This window comes from Eptatretus burgeri, chromosome 17 (assembly GCF_056783735.1).
Source record: "Eptatretus burgeri isolate ZD-2024b chromosome 17, Ebu_testis_v1, whole genome shotgun sequence".
Classification (NCBI taxonomy): domain Eukaryota; kingdom Metazoa; phylum Chordata; class Myxini; order Myxiniformes; family Myxinidae; genus Eptatretus; species Eptatretus burgeri.
In genome coordinates this window covers 21870907-21886218 of record NC_140977.1, presented here as the reverse complement: position 1 = coordinate 21886218, position 15312 = coordinate 21870907, and the positions used below count along the sequence as shown (strand labels likewise).

Below are 15312 nucleotides of genomic sequence, written 5' to 3'. Positions count from 1 at the left end.
GTCCATCAGATGAGCATCTGTTAGATGAGTGCGACACTTGGAATTGATGGTTTTCATCAGGGAAAAAGCCATCTCACAGAAGTGCGTAGAACCAAAGTATGCCTTCACCTTGAGTGCACAGGATGTCAGAAGAAGGTACTTTTCTCTGTTTAAAAGTCCCCAAAAGTCTTTGTTCCTTGACCTAGTTTTCAGCTCTATGTCATTTTGCATGGTGATTATCTCCACATCATGTCCACTTCCTTGTTAAAACACCTGATTAAAGTTTGCTGTCAGTTCTCAAATGTCCACTTCAAGAAAAGGATTTGAGACAAAATGATTTGTTCCATCTTGTCTACCTCCTGAAATAGTCTGTTAAATTCCTTTTCCAAACGGTTCAGGTGGTCACAGAATTTTTTTGGATGGAACCCTTTCTCTTTGACATTTTGTAGGATTTGCTCCCTATTTGGGAAGTGCTCTGTCACGTTGTTCTTTAACTGGAAGGACCACAGGCCCAGTTTCAACTTGAATGCATTCACTGCATTGATTATAATATGTGACAAGTCTCTGTCCCTCCCCTGCAGTTCACGATTCAGCTCGTTCAATTTCGCCCTTGTGTCTGAAAGAAACCCCAAGTCTAGCAACCACATCTGACAGCTTGCTGTACACCTCATTTCTTGATTTAAGAAAGGTTAAAATTTCAGGGATCAGATCCTAATAATCTCTGGAGGACTTTTCCTCGACTTAACCACGTCATATCTACATGAAGGATGAGCTCACCATAGGAGGCATCAAGCTCATCGAGTAACAATTTTAACGAGGGATCTTGCAGAGCTCTGGTACAGATCGAGTTGACGATCTTGACAGTCATTACACAGAAAAGTCAATAACCTTTCTCCATAGCACTTCTTGGTGGATAGCACAGCTGGTAATTCACAAAGGAGGGGAATTCAGGATAATTTCTTCAAAGAGCAATCAAGCCTGCATTGACACACAGCATTGCCAGTGCACCATCAGTTGTGATTGAAACCATTTTCTTGATCCGAATGTTTTTCTCAGTCGCATACCTTTTTAATTCGTTGTAACTCGCCTCTTGTCCTCTGAGTGGCAAAAGAGTGAAAAGGTCCTCCTTTGTTATTGAGTCTGTGAATGCCATGTGAATGGAAACGATCAGCTGGGCAGGATCCATCATGTCCACTGATTCATCAAACTGTGGTGAGAAACAGTCACAGCCTGATAAGTCTTGTTGTATTTACTGAAATATGTCATTGGACAACAATTCAATTCTTCTGTCTGCTGTTGAAGTGCCAAGCGACATGCTCTTGATGGCTGTTGTTAAGTCTTTGAACAAGGTATCGGCAGCAACCACATGGCCTCCTTGATAACTTTGCCTTCAGTGAATGGTTTCTTATGTTTCACCAGCAGATGGCGAATGCAAAAAGACACCTCTGTGTTTAGACACCTTGCCTTTAGCTACAGTTTTTGAAGAGAGTGACTGTTGAACTTTCAAAATTCGCTTTAACTCCACAACATTCTTGGTCTGAATCATGCTGTTTAAAGGAAAATTTTCTTGAACTTTTGCATGCATTGTCTTGTGATACTGTTCAAAATTACCTCTTTTACTCAAGGCTACACTCTGGTGACAAATGTGACAGATGCTCTTGTCTGACATTTGTAAAAAGAAATTCACTTTCCCATTCCTGGTGGAAATTGTAGGTTTTTGCCCTCTTCTGAGACGGCCATAGCTCCTTGCTCGTAATTTTGCCTTCAGGAAATTCATCCTCGAAACAAGAGAAAATGAAATGCTGACAAGAAAAAAAAAATAGAAACCAGCTTATTCCATGTTTCAGTGGTTTGACAATGAGTAATTGACAACTGTATGGTGGCTGTGGCAGTGCAGTGATTGCATCACCGATGGATAATTGGTTCGTTTTAATAAAGCAAAGAATTTCTGATTGGCCTGTGGGTTCTTTTTTATTTTTGGTTTTTAAAAAAAACTCTCCAGCAGTTTGCATTTGCACCCACGGCGGCCACAGTTGTTATAAGTACGCCCAATGTACAGAATCTAGGCTTTCCCACTCTCTCTGTATTAAAAAAAAATTATGTTTATTTTTGAAAGATCAACTGTTCAATAATCTGGGATTGACTGGTTGGAGACCACTCGTCCAGATATACAATGTCCACTGCCATTTCCTCATTCACCCAATCAGAAACTGCTTCATAGAACTCTAAAAGATTTGTGAAATAAACAAGACCTACCATTGGAAAACCCATGCTGACTGCCTTTAATTAGTTTCTATGTATTTAAATGGCTCCTCATCAGGGTCCGAATTAACATTTCCAACACTCCCAGCAACTGAAGTTGAACTAACAGGCTTATAGTTCCCCAAATCTTTTCTGGACACTCTCTTAAATAACAGTGTTGCAATTGCTCTCTCCAAATAAACTACTAAAGATATCCGTTAACATCTCACTTACCTGCTCAGCCACCTCCATCAATACTCTCAGGTGCATATTATCTGGACCCGGAGCCTTATCTACTCTTAGATTACCGAGCTGTTCCTTTACTTCCTCCACTCCAACCTGGATCTTCTGTAAAAGCCCTTCCTCACCTACTCGATAGATACTCTCAGCTATTGGCAATTCTCCTGACTGTTCTTGTGTAAATGTTGAAGCAAAATACCTGTTTAATAAACCTTCCCATCTCATCTTCATCACAAACTACTCTCCTGGTGCTATTCCTCAATGGACCAACACTGGTCCTAACCTGTACCCCTTAAATGCTTAAATAAAGCCTTGCTATTATGCTTAATATTCTTAGCCACGTCCTTCTCCATACTCTATTTTGGCTTGTTGAGTTAATTTCTTAACTTGCCTCTGTTTACTCCGATAGTGATATAAATCTAACTCCAGTACTGTTATTTTAAACCTAATAAATGCCTACTGCTTCTCCTCAATAGCGCTCCTTATCTCACTACTCAACCACTCTGGCCTCTTTCTGCTTCTAGTTTTACACCTCATTGGAATGTACCTATTCTGCACGCTACACATTTGGTCCTTAAAGGTTTCCCATTTCTCCGACGCTGCTTGTCCGATTGTTAGAATCTCCCAATCTACATCACCCAACTCTCTCCTCATACCCTCAATGTTTGCCTTCCTGAAATTTAATACCCTTCCTCGACTATCCCAAACTCTAACTCTTAACAGAATCCTTGCACATGCTATGTTGTGGTCACTTGATCCTAAATGCTCCCCTACTTCTACCTCTTCTTCTTATTCTTCCTCTCTATTGGGATCATCCGACAATATAAAACTAGAAGGGCACTCAGTAGAGCACATATCTCCGCCAAGTAATGCCTGATCCACGAGAACATATCAGGACCAATACATTTTTGAAATATGCTATACAGTACTATATCTCTCAATAGTGAAGAATCATTAAAAAAATTAAATAACTCTTGTTTCCAGATTCAGATTCAGATCTTCACCAAAATCAAATTAATTAGTCCTTGCTACACACCCAACCTGTCCACCAAGTTTCGTCTGAATCAGTCCACAACTTTTGAGATATCATGCTCTATATCGGTTCAGCACGCTCTTTCATCGGTGAAGAATCACTTAAAAAATTATGAGAACTGGATCCGGATTTGGATCTTCACCAAAATTGATCAATTCTTCCTTGTTACACACCCAACATGTCCACCAAGTTTCATCCGGATCCGTCCACAAGTTTTTGAGATATTGTGCTCTATATCGTTTTTGGCCCAATCTCTCAATGGTGAAGAATCATTTAAAAAATTATATTAGTAGGATCCGGATCTTCACCAAAATCTAATCAGTTCGTCCTTGTCACACACCGGACCTGTCCACAAATTTTCATCTGGATCCATCCACAACTTTTTGAGATATCATGTACAGAAACAAACAAACAAACAGACAGAAAGGGGTGAAAACATAACGTCTTTCACCTCCGATGGCGGAGGTAATAAAGCAATTCTCTGTGGGTTTGGAAATCAAAGGGGAATTAAAAAAAACAAAAAAATACTTGGGCCAATCTCCACCAAAATTTTACACATGTGCTACAAAACACCCCCCCCCCCCGCAAAGGGGATGGGGGAGATAACTGACGATTTTCGCCTGTGCACACGACACAGTACAAGTAGCTTATTGACCCCTGCTGGAGATATGGGGGACTACGAGCCACCACACAAAATATATTTGCCCCACCTCCCCCAATGTCTACCCAGGCTAGTCCCAGAGTGAGTGCGTTTATAATTATTTAAAAGAAGGTTTAACACTGCACTCCCCCTCGCGGGCTAAGTTACAAACTGGGTTAAAAAGCAATCCTGGATTAGATCGAGGAAATCCTAATCTGCTCTCCCCTTTCCCTGTTCGTGGACCCAATCTATCCCGGACAAGGCAAAAAATACTCTTCCTTTACTACATGAGATGCATTTCTGAATTATTCATGTACCATCTTTCCTCCAATTCCCTCACCAAATGAACCCTATCAAGGCATCCCACCAGGATCTTCATACTGTTTTTACAATCTCTAATCTCTCATCTCTCTCCATACAGAATTCTCTACCTCAATTACCTCTCCTTGAGAGGACTTGGGGTTTAGGAGTGGGGGGGGGGGGTCGATGACTTGGGGTTTAGGAGTGGGGGGGGTTGATGACTTGGGGTTCAGGAGTGAGGGGGTCGATGACGGGGTTTAGGAGTGGGGAGGTCGACTACTTGGGGCTTAGGAGTGGGGGGGTCGATGACTTTGGGTTTAGGAGTGGGGGTCGATGATTTGGGGTTTAGGAGTGGGGGGGGGTCGATGACTTTGGGTTTAGGAGTGGGGGGTCGATGATTTGGGGTTTAGGAGTGGGGGGGGGTCGATGACTTTGGGTTTAGGAGTGGGGGGGTCGATGATTTGGGGTTTAGGAGTGGGGGGGGGGGTCGATGACTTGGGGTTTAGGAGTGGGGGGGGGCTCGATGACTTGAATCGGCATTGCGCGGTTGTTCCACGGGTCCCTGCTAATTATTATTATTAATCACATCCGAACTTCTCTCAAAACCTTGTCCCTTCACGAATGTCGCTTCACCAGCTCAGGACATCGAAACGATAATGGACGACGGGACCCGCTCCGAGCATCGTGAGATTCCACCTTAAAAACGAGTTCGTGAAATGGTACACAGCACGGACACAGCACGATGTGCAGCGAATGGCACGTACCGGGTTTCGACTCCTTATCCTCGGGTGGACCGATTCTGGAAGAACCTCCTGAAATGGCTCCGTTTCCTCCATTCGATTTCGAGCCGCTGATGGATCCCGGGTTGTTCGTCCGATGTTCCTGACCGTGCAGATCTTGGTTCATAATACACACCACTGTATAATGACATACGGTATAGTATAGTAGAGTACAGTGCAAAAGAGTACCGCACAGTAAAATAGTCGAACGACAACAACCTGCAGGCTGAGATCGTGCACTCACAATCTATGCAACGAGTTCTACTCCGCAGATTCGCCACAGATGGAACGTATCGTCAAAAAAAACCACTTCATCTTCATCTTCATCTTCTTCTTCTTCTTCTTCTTCTTCTTCTTCTTCTTCTTCTTCTTATTCTTATTCTTATTCTTATTCTTATTCTTATTCTTATTCTTATTCTTATTCTTATTCTTATTCTTATTCTTATTCTTATTCTTATTCTTATTCTTCTTCTTATTCTTATTCTTAAGATAACCTTTAAAGGGCTCTTCCAGACTCTCATGGAGATCATCGTTTTGTGTTTATGGAGATGGAAGTTCGTTTATGTGGACGGACGTTATCAGTAATTTAAGGATGTTAATATCAGTGTTAAACAAGATGGTATTCATGGAATACTTATCCGGCGCAGTCTTCAGGAGAACTTGGTGGGGAGAGCCAACTCTTCTGAGGTAAATTTGCAATAACATTGATCTTCACTTCTGAGGTAAATTTGTAATTACATCGATCTTCACTTCTGAGGTAAATTTGTAATTACATCGATCTTCACTTCTCAGGTAAATTTGTAATTACATCGATCTTCACTTCTTAGGTAAATTTGTAATTACATCCATCTTCACTTCTGAGGTAAATTTGTAATTACATCCATCTTCACTTCTGAGGTAAATTTGTAATTACATCGATCTTCACTTCTGAGGTAAATTTGTAATTACATCGATCTTCACTTCTGAGGTAAATTTGTAATTACATCGATCTTCACTTCTGAGGTAAATTTGTAATTACATCGATCTTCACTTCTGAGGTAAATTTGTAATTACATCGATCTTCACTTCTGAGGTAAATTTGTAATTACATCGATCTTTACTTCTGAGGTAAATTTGTAATTACATCGATCTTCACTTCTCAGGTAAATTTGTAATTACATCGATCTTCACTTCTGAGATAAATTTGTAATAACATCCATCTTCACTTTTGAGGTAAATTTGTAATTACATCGATCTTCACTTCTGAGGTAAATTTGTAATAACATCCGTCTTCACTTCTCAGGTAAATTTGTAATTACATCGATCTTCACTTCTGAGGTAAATTTGTAATAACATCTATCTACACTTCTGAGGTAAATTTGTAATTACATCGATCTTCACTTCTGGCGGTAAATTTGTTATTACATCCATCTTCACTTCTGAGGTAAATTTGTAATTACATCCATCTACACTTCTGGCGGTAAATTTGTTATTACATCCATCTACACTTCTGAGGTAAATTTGCAATAACATCGATCTTCACTTCTGAGGTAAATTTGTAATTACATCGATCTTCACTTCTGAGGTAAATTTGTAATTACATCGATCTTCACTTCTCAGGTAAATTTGTAATTACATCGATCTTCACTTCTGAGATAAATTTGTAATTACATCCATCTTCACTTCTGGCGGTAAATTTGTTATTACATCCATCTACACTTCTGAGGTAAATTTGCAATAACATCGATCTTCACTTCTGAGGTAAATTTGTAATTACATCGATCTTCACTTCTGAGGTAAATTTGTAATTACATCGATCTTCACTTCTCAGGTAAATTTGTAATTACATCGATCTTCACTTCTTAGGTAAATTTGTAATTACATCCATCTTCACTTCTGAGGTAAATTTGTAATTACATCGATCTTCACTTCTGAGGTAAATTTGTAATTACATCCATCTTCACTTCTCAGGTAAATTTTTAATTACATCGATCTTCACTTCTGAGGTAAATTTGTAATTACATCGATCTTCACTTCTGAGGTAAATTTGTAATAACATCGATCTTCACTTTTGAGGTAAATTTGTAATTACATCCATCTTCACTTCTGAGGTAAATTTGTAATAACATCCTTCTTCACTTTTGAGGTAAATTTGTAATTACATCCATCTTCACTTCTGAGGTAAATTTGAAATTACATCGATCTTCACTTCTGAGGTAAATTTGTACAAATTATACATTGAAGCGTCTGCTCTAGAGTACATTTATAAGCTTTTACAAAGTAGTTTTTATTCTCGTTCTCGAGTGTTTTCATAACTATGAAGGCTGATAAAGACCCCAGAATAGATCGATAAAGTATAAATAGGGAAATCATTAAAACGCCAAATTCTTCTTCTTCTTCTTCTTCTTCTATAAAGGCTGAAGCGATGACGTCGTCTATGTATACCAAAAAATAAATAAATACAAAGAGCAGCCAGTTAAATAAATAAATAACAAATCCTCCAGCAGGCGACATCGCCGGGCACCTGCAGCACCAGGCGATGCCGCCTTGCAGCACGTGGAGACGGAATTGGGAGGGAGAGGGATGCAATAATTGATTGATTAAATGTACAGTTAAAATTAAGAAATAACAATCACAAATAATTAACTGATTAATCAATAAATCCAAAACACTCTTTACAGCCAAATCACTTGTTCACTGTCGTGTCCAAATATCAGCTTCCTATCTCCAGAGATGTTGCCAAGATGAGAAATAAAATAAGTAAGTAATTAATAAATCGATAATAATTAAGTCATTAATCAATTAATTGATTAATAAAAATATAAAAATATAAGTTTTCGCCAAAGCAAATCTTCACTTTTGTCCCCAAATTTCAGCTTCCCAGCTCAAAGGATGGCTGAGATATCGCCGGACAAACAAACAAACAAACAAGCAGTCATAGACTGGTACTTACGAAATCGTCAACTTGACCACTGACCTTGTCTAATAAAAGCTGTCTCTCGAGAGAACGTAGCGACGCAAACCAGAAGTTTCCAAGATGATTCTGTACCAAACCATCAAAAATCGAATATTTGGCCTCACCGTGACTTTGACCTTTGACCGATTTTGACCAAAATCTAATCAGCACTCGCCATCACCCTCCTGAATCACGTGGTGTAATTTGACATTGGTAGTTTCTTCCGTTCTCGAGTTATCGTGCCGACAAACAAACAAACAAACAAACTAACAAACAGAAACGGAAGGCATCAATATATTTACGAAATCTTTAGATTTCGTAAGTAACAAACAAACAAACAAACAGAAACGGAAGTCATCAATATACTTACGAAATCTTTAGATTTCGTAAGTAACAAGCAGTCATAGACTGGTACTTACGAAATTGTCAACTTGACCACTGACCTTGTCTACTAAAAGCTGTCTCGAGAGAAGGTAGCGACGCAAACCAGAAGTTTCTACGATGATTCTGTACCAAACCATCAAAAATCGAATGTTTTGGATGTTTGACCTCACTGTGACCTTGATATTTGACCGATTTTGACTAAAATCTAATCAGTGCTAGCCATCACCCTCCTGAATCACGTGGTGTAATTTGACATTGGTAGCTTCTTCCGTTCTCGAGATATCCTGCCTACAGACAAACAAACAAGCAGTCATTGACTGGTACTTACGAAATCGTCAACTTGCCCTCTGACCTTGTCTAATAAAAGCTGTCTCTCGAGAAGGTAGCAACGCAAACCAGAAGTTTCTACGATGATTCTGTATCAAACCATCAAAAATCGTAACGTCGACCGAAGCAAAAATCTCCATTTCTCCACGCAATTACATTATACCTTAACGTAACTCAACGACGTGTCTGCTCGAGCGCCCTGCATCATGGGACGACCCGTGACGCGTCGAGTGAAATATTTTTTATACAATCTTAAAACGTCTCCAAAACATCCGATTTTTACCAGAATTTCGACAACCGAGTTTTAAGCGTCCGAAGCGATCGCAAAAACCGAAGACGAAATTAAAATCGAAGTTAAAACGAACTCGTAACGTCGAGTGAAGCAAAAATACTCAATTTCTCCACGTGAATTGATGGAATTATGTTTGACCTCACTGTGACCTTGACCTTTGACCGATTTTGACCAAAATCTAATCAGCGCAAGCCAGCAGCTTCCTGAATCACGTGGTGTAATTTCACATTGGTAGCTTCTTCCGTTCTCGAGTTAAGGTGCCTACAAACAAACAAACACACAAACAGATGACGGAAGTCATCAATATACTTACAAAATCTTTAGATTTCGCAAGTAACAAACGGATTAAAAACTGAGTACTCCCTTCCTTCGGAGCCCTGTGATTACGTCATGCATCGCCTGGATACGGAATTGGGAAGGAGCGGTGAACAAAGTAAAAACTTGGTTACTGAATATATTCCTGCAAGTGCTGCGGTGTGTTCCAGGACCAACCAGTTTGTAGAGCGCTCACCAAGTAGCTTAAGCACTCAAGCAAGCACTCCAACGAAATGGTTGAGAAGGAACGGCTGGCTTGGCAAGCGACAGCAAACTGATTGGTCCTGGAACACCTCAACGTGGCATTTTGTTTTTTCCAAAGCGGGGAAAAAGGCAAAAAAAACATGGGAGTTGTCCGGATTTTTTGAAGTCGAGTCGAAAGCAACATAGGCGAAGCGAGTGTGCTAAAATCCCACGGAGTCAACTTTTTTGGGTAAAAATACCATGGAGTCCACTTTTTTGGGTAAAAATACCACGGAGTTCACTTTTTTGGGTGAAAATACCACGGAATCCACTTTTATGGATAAAAATACCATGGAGTCCACTTTTTGGGTGAAAATACCATGGAGTCCACTTTTTGGGGTAAAAATACCACGGAGTCCACTTTTTTGGGTGAAAATACCACGGAATCCACTTTTATGGATAAAAATACCATGGAGTCCACTTTTTGGGGTAAAAATACCACATAGTCCACTTTTTGGGTGAAAATACCACGGAGTTCACTTTTATGGATAAAAATACCACGGAGTCCACTTTTTTGGGTGAAAATACCACGGAGTCCACTTTTTGGGGTAAAAATACCACGGAGTCCACTTTTTTGGGTAAAAATAACATGGAGTCCACTTTTATGGATAAAAATACCACAGAGTCCACTCTTTTGGGTTAAAATACCACGGAGACCACTTTTTGGGGCGAAAATATCACAGACGACTTTTTTGGGCAAAAATACCACGGACACCACTTTTTTGGGTGAAAATACCACAGGGACCACTTTTTTGGGTGAAAATACCACCGAGTCCACTTTTTGGGGTGAAAATACCACAGAGTCCACTTTTTGGGGTGAAAATACCACGGAGTTCACTTTTATGGATAAAAATACCACGGAGTCCACTTTTATGGATAAAAATACCATGGAGTCCACTTTTTGGGGTAAAAATACCACAGAGTCCACTTTTTGGGTAAAAATACCACGGAGTTCACTTTTATGGATAAAAATACCAGGGAGTCCACTTTTTTGGGTGAAAATACCATGGAGTCCACTTTTTGGGGTAAAAATAACACGGAGTCCACTTTTTTGGGTAAAAATACCACGGAGTCCACTTTTATGGATAAAAATACCACAGAGTCCACTTTTTTGGGTGAAAATACCACGGAGACCACTTTTTGGGTGAAAATACCACCGAGTCCACTTTTTGGGGTAAAAATACCACGGAGTTCGCTTTTTTGGGTAAAAATAACATGGAGTCCACTTTTATGGATAAAAATACCACAGAGTCCACTCTTTTGGGTTAAAATACCACGGAGACCACTTTTTGGGGCGAAAATATCACAGACGACTTTTTTGGGCAAAAATACCACGGACACCACTTTTTTGGGTGAAAATACCACGGAGACCACTTTTTTGGGTGAAAATACCACCGAGTCCACTTTTTGGGGTGAAAATACCACAGAGTCCACTTTTTGGGGTGAAAATACCACGGAGTTCACTTTTATGGATAAAAATACCACGGAGTCCACTTTTATGGATAAAAATACCATGGAGTCCACTTTTTGGGGTAAAAATACCACAGAGTCCACTTTTTGGGTAAAAATACCACGGAGTTCACTTTTATGGATAAAAATACCAGGGAGTCCACTTTTTTGGGTGAAAATACCATGGAGTCCACTTTTTGGGGTAAAAATAACACGGAGTCCACTTTTTTGGGTAAAAATACCACGGAGTCCACTTTTATGGATAAAAATACCACAGAGTCCACTTTTTTGGGTTAAAATACCACGGAGACCACTTTTTTGGGCGAAAATATCACAGACCACTTTTTTGGGCAAAAATACCACGGACACCACTTTTTTGGGTGAAAATACCACGGAGACCACTTTTTGGGTGAAAATACCACCGAGTCCACTTTTTGGGGTAAAAATACCACGGAGTTCGCTTTTTTGGGTGAAAATACCACGGAATCCACTTTTATGGATAAAAATACCATGGAGTCCACTTTTTGGGGTAAAAATACCACGGAGTTCGCTTTTTTGGGTGAAAATACCACGGAGTTCACTTTTATGGATAAAAATACCACGGAGTCCACTTTTTTGGGTGAAAATACCACGGAGTCCACTTTTTGGGGTAAAAATACCACGGAGTCCACTTTTTGGGGTAAAAATACCACGGAGTTCGCTTTTTTGGGTGAAAATACCACGGAGTTCACTTTTATGGATAAAAATACCACGGAGTCCACTTTTTTGGGTGAAAATACCACGGAGTCCACTTTTTGGGGTAAAAATACCACGGAGTCCACTTTTTTGGGTAAAAATACCACGAAGTCCACTTTTATGGATAAAAATACCACAGAGTCCACTTTTTGGGTTAAAATACCACGGAGACCACTTTTTGGGGCGAAAATATCACAGACCACTTTTTTGGGCAAAAATACCACGGACACCACTTTTTTGGGTGAAAATACCATGGAGTCCACTTTTTGGGGTAAAAATAACATGGAGTCCACTTTTTTGGGTAAAAATACCGTGGAGTCCACTTTTATGGATAAAAATACCACAGAGTCCACTTTTTTGGGTTAAAATACCACGGAGACCACTTTTTTGGGCGAAAATATCACAGACCACTTTTTTGGGCAAAAATACCACGGACACCACTTTTTTGGGTGAAAATACCACGGAGACCACTTTTTGGGTGAAAATACCACCGAGTCCACTTTTTGGGGTAAAAATACCACGGAGTTCACTTTTTTGGGTGAAAATACCACGGAGTTCACTTTTTTGGGTGAAAATACCACGGAATCCACTTTTATGGATAAAAAATACCATGGAGTCCACTTTTTGGGTGAAAATACCATGGAGTCCACTTTTTGGGGTAAAAATACCACGGAGTCCACTTTTTTGGGTGAAAATACCACGGAATCCACTTTTATGGATAAAAATACCATGGAGTCCACTTTTTGGGGTAAAAATACCACATAGTCCACTTTTTGGGTGAAAATACCACGGAGTTCACTTTTATGGATAAAAATACCACGGAGTCCACTTTTTTGGGTGAAAATACCACGGAGTCCACTTTTTGGGGTAAAAATACCACGGAGTCCACTTTTTTGGGTAAAAATAACATGGAGTCCACTTTTATGGATAAAAATACCACAGAGTCCACTCTTTTGGGTTAAAATACCACGGAGACCACTTTTTGGGGCGAAAATATCACAGACGACTTTTTTGGGCAAAAATACCACGGACACCACTTTTTGGGTGAAAATACCACCGAGTCCACTTTTTGGGGTAAAAATACCACGGAGTTCGCTTTTTTGGGTAAAAATAACATGGAGTCCACTTTTATGGATAAAAATACCACAGAGTCCACTCTTTTGGGTTAAAATACCACGGAGACCACTTTTTGGGGCGAAAATATCACAGACGACTTTTTTGGGCAAAAATACCACGGACACCACTTTTTTGGGTGAAAATACCACGGAGACCACTTTTTTGGGTGAAAATACCACCGAGTCCACTTTTTGGGGTGAAAATACCACAGAGTCCACTTTTTGGGGTGAAAATACCACGGAGTCCACTTTTTGGGGTGAAAATACCACGGAGTTCACTTTTATGGATAAAAATACCACGGAGTCCACTTTTATGGATAAAAATACCATGGAGTCCACTTTTTGGGGTAAAAATACCACAGAGTCCACTTTTTGGGGTAAAAATACCACGGAGTTCGCTTTTTTGGGTGAAAATACCACGGAGTTCACTTTTATGGATAAAAATACCACGGAGTCCACTTTTTTGGGTGAAAATACCACGGAGTCCACTTTTTGGGGTAAAAATACCACGGAGTCCACTTTTTTGGGTAAAAATACCACGAAGTCCACTTTTATGGATAAAAATACCACAGAGTCCACTTTTTGGGTTAAAATACCACGGAGACCACTTTTTGGGGAGAAAATATCACAGACCACTTTTTTGGGCAAAAATACCACGGACACCACTTTTTTGGGTGAAAATACCATGGAGTCCACTTTTTGGGGTAAAAATAACATGGAGTCCACTTTTTTGGGTAAAAATACCGTGGAGTCCACTTTTATGGATAAAAATACCACAGAGTCCACTTTTTTGGGTTAAAATACCACGGAGACCACTTTTTTGGGCGAAAATATCACAGACCACTTTTTTGGGCAAAAATACCACGGACACCACTTTTTTGGGTGAAAATACCACGGAGACCACTTTTTGGGTGAAAATACCACCGAGTCCACTTTTTGGGGTAAAAATACCACGGAGTTCACTTTTTTGGGTGAAAATACCACGGAGTTCACTTTTTTGGGTGAAAATACCACGGAATCCACTTTTATGGATAAAAATACCATGGAGTCCACTTTTTGGGTGAAAATACCATGGAGTCCACTTTTTGGGGTAAAAATACCACGGAGTCCACTTTTTTGGGTGAAAATACCACGGAATCCACTTTTATGGATAAAAATACCATGGAGTCCACTTTTTGGGGTAAAAATACCACATAGTCCACTTTTTGGGTGAAAATACCACGGAGTTCACTTTTATGGATAAAAATACCACGGAGTCCACTTTTTTGGGTGAAAATACCACGGAGTCCACTTTTTGGGGTAAAAATACCACGGAGTCCACTTTTTTGGGTAAAAATAACATGGAGTCCACTTTTATGGATAAAAATACCACAGAGTCCACTCTTTTGGGTTAAAATACCACGGAGACCACTTTTTGGGGCGAAAATATCACAGACGACTTTTTTGGGCAAAAATACCACGGACACCACTTTTTGGGTGAAAATACCACCGAGTCCACTTTTTGGGGTAAAAATACCACGGAGTTCGCTTTTTTGGGTAAAAATAACATGGAGTCCACTTTTATGGATAAAAATACCACAGAGTCCACTCTTTTGGGTTAAAATACCACGGAGACCACTTTTTGGGGCGAAAATATCACAGACGACTTTTTTGGGCAAAAATACCACGGACACCACTTTTTTGGGTGAAAATACCACGGAGACCACTTTTTTGGGTGAAAATACCACCGAGTCCACTTTTTGGGGTGAAAATACCACAGAGTCCACTTTTTGGGGTGAAAATACCACGGAGTTCACTTTTATGGATAAAAATACCACGGAGTCCACTTTTATGGATAAAAATACCATGGAGTCCACTTTTTGGGGTAAAAATACCACAGAGTCCACTTTTTGGGTAAAAATACCACGGAGTTCACTTTTATGGATAAAAATACCAGGGAGTCCACTTTTTGGGTGAAAATACCATGGAGTCCACTTTTTGGGGTAAAAATAACACGGAGTCCACTTTTTTGGGTAAAAATACCACGGAGTCCACTTTTATGGATAAAAATACCACAGAGTCCACTTTTTTGGGTTAAAATACCACGGAGACCACTTTTTTGGGCGAAAATATCACAGACCACTTTTTTGGGCAAAAATACCACGGACACCACTTTTTTGGGTGAAAATACCACGGAGACCACTTTTTGGGTGAAAATACCACCGAGTCCACTTTTTGGGGTAAAAATACCACGGAGTTCGCTTTTTTGGGTGAAAATACCACGGAATCCACTTTTATGGATAAAAATACCATGGAGTCCACTTTT

At 39.9% G+C, this 15312-nt stretch overlaps 2 protein-coding genes across 11 annotated transcripts in view; one reads left to right on the top strand and one right to left on the bottom strand.

Moving 5' to 3' along the window:
* The window catches only part of LOC147009514 (uncharacterized), a 55444-nt gene extending 49998 nt beyond the window's left edge, over window positions 1-5446 (bottom strand). Inside the window, exons 1-2 of the mRNA XM_085861269.1 lie at window positions 5432-5446; window positions 5198-5350 (exon numbers count right to left, since the gene is read on the bottom strand). Coding sequence (XP_085717395.1) covers window positions 5198-5339 — 142 coding nt within the window. The 5' untranslated portion in view covers window positions 5340-5350; window positions 5432-5446. The remainder of the gene's footprint in view (window positions 1-5197; window positions 5351-5431) is intronic.
* Window positions 5447-5467: 21 nt separating this feature from the next.
* LOC147009512 (uncharacterized) overlaps window positions 5468-15312 on the top strand; it is a 39132-nt gene continuing 29287 nt past the window's right edge. For 2 of the 10 annotated variants that reach the window (XR_015052746.1, XR_015052745.1), the window contains exon 1: window positions 5474-5899. The gene's annotated coding sequence lies outside the window, so the exon portion shown is untranslated. Of the gene's footprint in view, window positions 5900-15312 lie in introns of all 10 variants that reach the window. The other 8 variants (XM_085861316.1, XR_015052744.1, XR_015052743.1 and 5 more) reach the window with 8 other exon arrangements.